Source organism: Acanthochromis polyacanthus, chromosome 8 (assembly GCF_021347895.1).
Source record: "Acanthochromis polyacanthus isolate Apoly-LR-REF ecotype Palm Island chromosome 8, KAUST_Apoly_ChrSc, whole genome shotgun sequence".
Lineage (NCBI taxonomy): Eukaryota > Metazoa > Chordata > Actinopteri > Pomacentridae > Acanthochromis > Acanthochromis polyacanthus.
Genome location: NC_067120.1, coordinates 30,034,246 through 30,040,620, shown reverse-complemented (window position 1 = coordinate 30,040,620; position 6,375 = coordinate 30,034,246). Strand labels below are relative to the sequence as shown.

The window sequence follows — 6,375 nt, the reverse complement described above, 5'->3', positions numbered from 1 at the left end:
CTCTGTTGAGGAAGTTTAAATTCATCTGCTCTGAGGATGCAGGAGAACCGGATTTCACTGTGATCTCTAGAATCCCGATGACTCCCAAGACCAAATCCCATTAAGGTCCAATTCAGATTATCTCAATGAAGTGTTCCCAAGACACACAGCTTGTAACATGAGATATGCTGTACAAAACCCCCCAGCAAGATTAAGAAATTCCATTTTCCATTTATCTTGATTTATCTTTTTTGAAAGTTTTGTCTTTCCATCCGATTTATTTTTTTCAAATCATGTGTTCTTTCACTCTCAACTTGTTCTGACTTATGAGTCTTATGTGACCCACTTTGAACTGCACTAAACTGAATGAAATGTGCAATAAAAATAAAGATTTATCGATATGCCCTGTTTTTGTTGGCAAAGTACCAATTTGAACATTAAATATGGAAAATAACACACACATTTTGAACAATTTAACTAAAAAGTTATTTTTGAGAGTGTTTTTGAAAGACATGTCTTTCAAAAAAATCATTCACTCAGACCTACAAAGGAGGTATTTTTAAGTTCTTTTTACTCTTGTGTCACCATCAGCATTTAGATCAGTTTTGTATTAACCTAACTTTCACTGTGAAAGTGTGTCATCCACCAACATCTCATGGAAAATAGGGGCTTGGTCTTAGATGAAATCAACTCTACTTGGCAACAGATCAACAGTCCTGTTGTCAAAGACGTCAAAGAGCAGATACAAAAGTGAACCTTGGACAGGCATTCACTCAGAGACAGTTCAAAACTACCATTCAACTGGCTTTATTTCTTTTTGGTCAATAAGTTACAATACCTACATTCCCTATAATACAACAGGGTGTTTTACTCTGCCTTTATGGAAGCACTTTCAAATTGTAGCTCTTTCGACTGGTTATTGCTTTTGATGACAGTCAGGTTGTTACCATTTCCAAACATTTTTCAAGGATATTTTCGCCATGCATGTTTTGACAATTTTGACTGTAACAAACCATCTGGTGAGCCAGGTAATCTGATAATGTCTCAACCTAGCAAAGTGGATGGAGGACGGGGAAAAGAATACTAGTTATTTTTGCAGACTTGAAAAAAGGCGTCAAGAACGAAAGACAATAAAATCTTTGACGATTAATGGTGTGGACTGCTCTAATGAAACATCTATTGTGAACGAAATCACCAAATTCTATCAAAAGTTTTACAGCTCCTCCTACTTAGCTCCAAAGGCAGAGAGTCTCCTGAAACAAATTAAACAACACATTCCACAAATAGACAGTGAGTTTAAGGAGAGCTGTGAAAAAGACATAGACATGGCTGAACTTGATAAGGCAGTCATGTGCCTAAAACTAGACCGCTCTCCAGGCACAGATGGATTAACTGGTAATTTCTATAGACACTTTTGGGAATCACTTAAAAACCTACTCTTTCAAGTTTTTAACGAAATCATAAATAGCTCAACCCTTTCAACAAGCATGAAACAGGGCATCATCACCCTAATCCCTAAACCAGATAAAGATACAAAGCTAATAGAAAACTACCGACCCATCTCACTTTTAAATAATGATTACAAACTACTTACATATATATATACTAATAGACTGAAAAAGAAACTTGATACTATTATTAGTGAAACTCAATCAGGCTTTGTAAACAAAAGATCAATACATAATAATATTAGATTAGTAAAAGACCTTTTAGATTATAATGATCAAATAGAAGATAAAGGATTCATCCTATTCCTAGACTTTCAAAAAGCTTTCGATCAGTTAGAACATAAATTTCTTTTTGAAGTGCTGCGTGCATATGGTTTTGGACCAAAATTTTGCAAGATAATTGAAACATTCTATACAGATACAACAAGCTCGGTTATACTTCCAACTGGTACCACACCACGTTTTTCATTCAATAGAGGTGTGAAACAAGGGTGCAATATTTCACCCTTTTTATTCATAATGGCAGTTGAAGTCTTGGCCATTATGCTAAAAAATTCAAGCATGGAAAAGCTAAACATTTTCAATCAGCAGCTTGTAATCAGTCAACTCGCAGGCGATACAACCATCTTCCTAAAAAACTTGAACAAATTCCAGAAGTACTAAAATTAATTGACATATTTTCTGAAGCATCTGGTTTGACACTTAACCACAAAAAATGTGAATTAATGGCCATACATGATTGTGACCTCTCAGAAGCATATAATATTTCCATTAAATCCTGTGTGAAATATCTAGGCATTAACATAACTAAAGATGCAGCTGTCAGTGAATCATTAAATATCCAAGCAAAAATTAATCAGTGCAAATCCAAATTAGGTTCTTGGTTACAACGAGATTTAACGGTTTTTGGTAGGGTATATTTAACAAAAATGGAGTCTTTAGCTAGATGCATTTATCCAGCATAATCAATGGCAATACCAGAAAAATTAATCAAAACTGTTAACCAGCTAAATTTTAACTTTATCTGGAAAAATAAAGTCCACTATATTAAAAAATCGGAAGTTGTTAAAGAATATAAAGAAGGCGGACTTAACGCGATTGATTTTGAATGTTTAAATGCGGTACTAAAGGTTAAATGGTTGAAGTCTTTTCTCACAGAAAAAGATAGCATCTGGTTCTGTCTCTCCAAAGGTTTGTTCAAAAAAAATGGGAGGTACTGAATTTGTCCTTAGATGTGACTTTAATGCTGATAAATTGCCAGTCAAATTATCGTCCTTTCATAAACAAGTTCTACTCAGCTGGAAAATAATGTACAACCACAATTTTACACCACATCAAACCCCATTGTGGAACAACAGGTATGTTCTTTGTAATAGAAAATCTATTTTTTTGCAACACTGGATGGATAAAGGTTTTTTGTTTATAATGTAAAACCAAATAAGCCAAAATGTTTGTAAATTTTGAAACTGTTAATAAAAAATAATAATAATAATTTCGAGAATGAATGAATCCGACCTTTAAATGGATCCGACTGGCGTGCGCGGCAGCGGACGAAAGTTCCGCCTCAGCACACAGGCAGCTGACGAGCGCAACACTTAATGACTACAGCTTAAAATGACTGAAAATCTGAAATCCAGCATCTATATATGAAGAGTTCATTTGCAAAAACAGTAACTCTGTTTTCAGAAAACTCATTTTTTTTTATTGTTTACTTAAGATAATAATGATAATAACACTAATAATTTATTTTTTCTCTATTTTGTCATGTATTTTTCTACCGAGTCAAATCCACTCAACTTCAGTTTGATTGATATTATCTCAAGTAAACAATAAAAAAAAAGTTTTCTGAAAATTTATCAAAACGGAGTTATCTGTTTTTGCAAATGAACTCTTCATATTATTAAATTATATGTCATATGAAGCTTGTTCACAACTATGTGCTCATATGACACATTCAATATAAAGCGAAATACTTTAAGGAATCTTTCATTTTAAAACTGTCTATGAAAGAACCAAATTGCAGTTTTTGTGATAAAAAAAAACTTGTGTTTCAATGATTTCATCACAGAAAATCAGGAATCATGGCAGTCTTTAGAAACTCCAGACTGTCATCATATACATGGTCTTTACAAGTGTATGTAAACTTTTGTTCACAACTGTATGTGATTGATTCCAATTTTTACTTTTATCTACAGCTGCTTTAGACTGTATAAAAAGGCCACTAAATTCCTGCAGCAATCTGAGAACAGCAGGACACATGGACAAACATGCAGGATATAATTCAGAGTGCAGTGCTACTACAGATGGTCATCCACTTCATTAAATTGTACACCAGTAACACCAGGCTGGTGCAAAATAACCACATGCTTCTCAATGAACATGGGTGGGTTGGGAATAACTATAAAACAAACACAACTGAAATAACAAATAAAATATGACAAAGGAAAATGAAATAAAAAAATTCTGCATTACTCTTTCCATTTTTTTATTTTGATACAGTAGTTTAATTTTTTTTTTTTTTAAATCTCTTCCCCTCCTTCATTCCTTATGATTAAATCTGCTCTGCTGTGTCTATTTTTGTCACAATCCCCAACAGGTAAAAAAAAACAACAACACTAAACCACTTAAAAATATCAGAAAATATTAAACATGTATCTTAAACACTCCTCTGTAATGTTCCTTTACAGCTGAGGAAGTCTTACGGAAATGTCTACAGTCTGTTCCTCGGCCGTAAACCGATTGTAGTCATCAATGGGGTGAAGGCCATGAAGGAGGCTATGGTGAGCAAGGCTGCTGAATTTGCTGGACGACCTCAAGATACGCTTATTAATGATGTCAACCAGAGAAAAGGTAAAATAGACATTTTATATCATAGGACAGATGATAAAAGGTGATTTCAAAATAAACAGTACAAAAACAAACAAAGACCATGACAGGGAAAGACCTGAGGAACCTCTAGAACCAAAAATGTTGTGATACTTTACAAGAATGTAAATGTTCACATTGACAGACATGTTTTCCGAAAAAGTTACATTTCTTGACTTATCAGTACTTTGTTTTTTGCTCCACCTGTTATAGGATTGTTTTCTGTAGATTATGGCGCAAGCTGGAAGGAGCACCGTCGCTTTTCTCTGATGACAATGAGGAACTTTGGTCTGGGGAAGAAATCAATGGAGGAGAGAATTCATGGCGAGATTCAATACACCATGAAAATGCTGGATAAAAATATTGGTGGGTCCACACAACACAATATTGTTGCAACAGGCAACTTTCTAGTGCAGGAAATCAGGGCAGAAGTCAACTGACATAAACGTTGACAGGAACAGCCAATGGATCAACTCTTTTACTCTGCTTACATTTCAGTGTAGGATCTGACAGGTTTAACTGCCCCAAAACAATGGTAAAGAGCAGCTTCTTCATGCAACTCTACTTGTATTACCATAGAGGACGTTGAAGATTAACAACCATTTTTGCCCCTGTGGCATTTTTATTTTTTGCTTTACAATATTTAAGTGGAGAATGCTGCTGTCCAGCGAGGATAATGAGAGGGCTGAAAAAATGACCCTTGTTCTCCCATCAGCATTGTCTTCTCCAAGTTTAGCTACTTAGATTCAAGCCCCACAAAGCATTTTGCAGGACTGCTCAGAAGTACCTATGCTTAAGTAGGGACTTTTCCTTTCCCCTGAATACAGCCAAATGTTCCTGCAGTGGAAAACAGGTTATGGACTCTGTAATGTGTTGTGTTCTTGTACAACTGTTTTGTACATTAGTTTCCAATATATCTTTTACAGGCAAAACTCTGACTCCTCAAGTTATGTTTCATAACGTGGCCTCTAACATCATGTGCCAGGTTGTCTTTGGTACACGCTATGAGTATGACGATGAGTTCATCACAACGATTGTTCAGAGTACCACTGAGATTACCAAGATCTGCAATGGACCATGGGCGATGGTGAGTCAATGCACATGGGGTAGGTCACATCTCCTATGTGTCTTATTCTTGGACGTTTAAGGCAACAAGGACAGGGTTTGATTTAGCTGAGTCTCTGCTGATGGAAATTTTGTACTATTGCAGACTACAAAAGGGTATGGACTTAAAATGTACGAGTCTGGAGTCTAGGTTTATCGTTCAAAGGCACAACAACCAGGCAGAGGTTTCCAAATCCCAATAGCAGGTTTGGTAGTCATACAGGCTGAGTCACAAAACACATCAGCAAAACCAGTGAGTCTGAAGACACCTGCAATGAGACAACAGTAAACACAAGTGCAGAACAGGAAATGCCAAAAAAACAAAACAAAACAAAACAAAACAAAACCAAAAAACAGGAAATAAAGAGAGATGACCTATGAATAGGAGCTGGAGGTGACATTAACCTGCTAAGCTTTATCTCAAGCTATAATTTTTGTCTTCACTTGTCTCATTCAAACAAAATAACTAACAAAAAACCATCTTATCAAAACAATTCATAGTTGTAATTAGAATCTGCATATTTGGATTCAAATAAAGTAATGATTTTTTTGTTGTTTTAGCTGTACAGCTCTCTTCCCTTTATTCGTAAGCTGCCACTGCCATTCAACAAGGCCTTTAAGGCAGTTAAGGTAACATTAAAAATAATTTGCCATACATATCCTACATATTGTATGTCTGTTCAGAATACTTAGGTAAAAATGAGACTTATCACAAACGACTGAAAAAAATAAAATTTTCTTTGTGAGTGAAAGCAAGAATTAAATTCATACAAATTTTTGTGTTTTTTAGCGTTCTTCTGACCTTGTACTTCGTTTGTTGAATGAGCACAAGAAGACCAGAGTCCCTGGAGAGCCTCGAGACTTCATTGACAGTTACCTGGATGAACTGGATAAGGTGTGTGAAACCATTCATCTCACTATCTTGATGTGGGAACTCAGTCCGAAATCATGGGCCAGAGTCTAAATCTTGACCGTGCTC

The 6,375-nt window shown here is 35.4% G+C and overlaps 1 protein-coding gene across 1 annotated transcript in view; it reads left to right on the top strand.

Annotated features, from left to right (window-relative positions):
• Positions 1-6,375, top strand: part of LOC127535007 (cytochrome P450 2F2-like) — a 40,605-nt gene extending 34,230 nt beyond the window's left edge. The window contains exons 4-6 of the mRNA XM_051951680.1: positions 5,219-5,379; positions 5,958-6,026; positions 6,187-6,375. Of these exons, the coding sequence (XP_051807640.1) occupies positions 5,219-5,379; positions 5,958-6,026; positions 6,187-6,360 (404 nt within the window). The 3' untranslated portion in view covers positions 6,361-6,375. The remainder of the gene's footprint in view (positions 1-5,218; positions 5,380-5,957; positions 6,027-6,186) is intronic.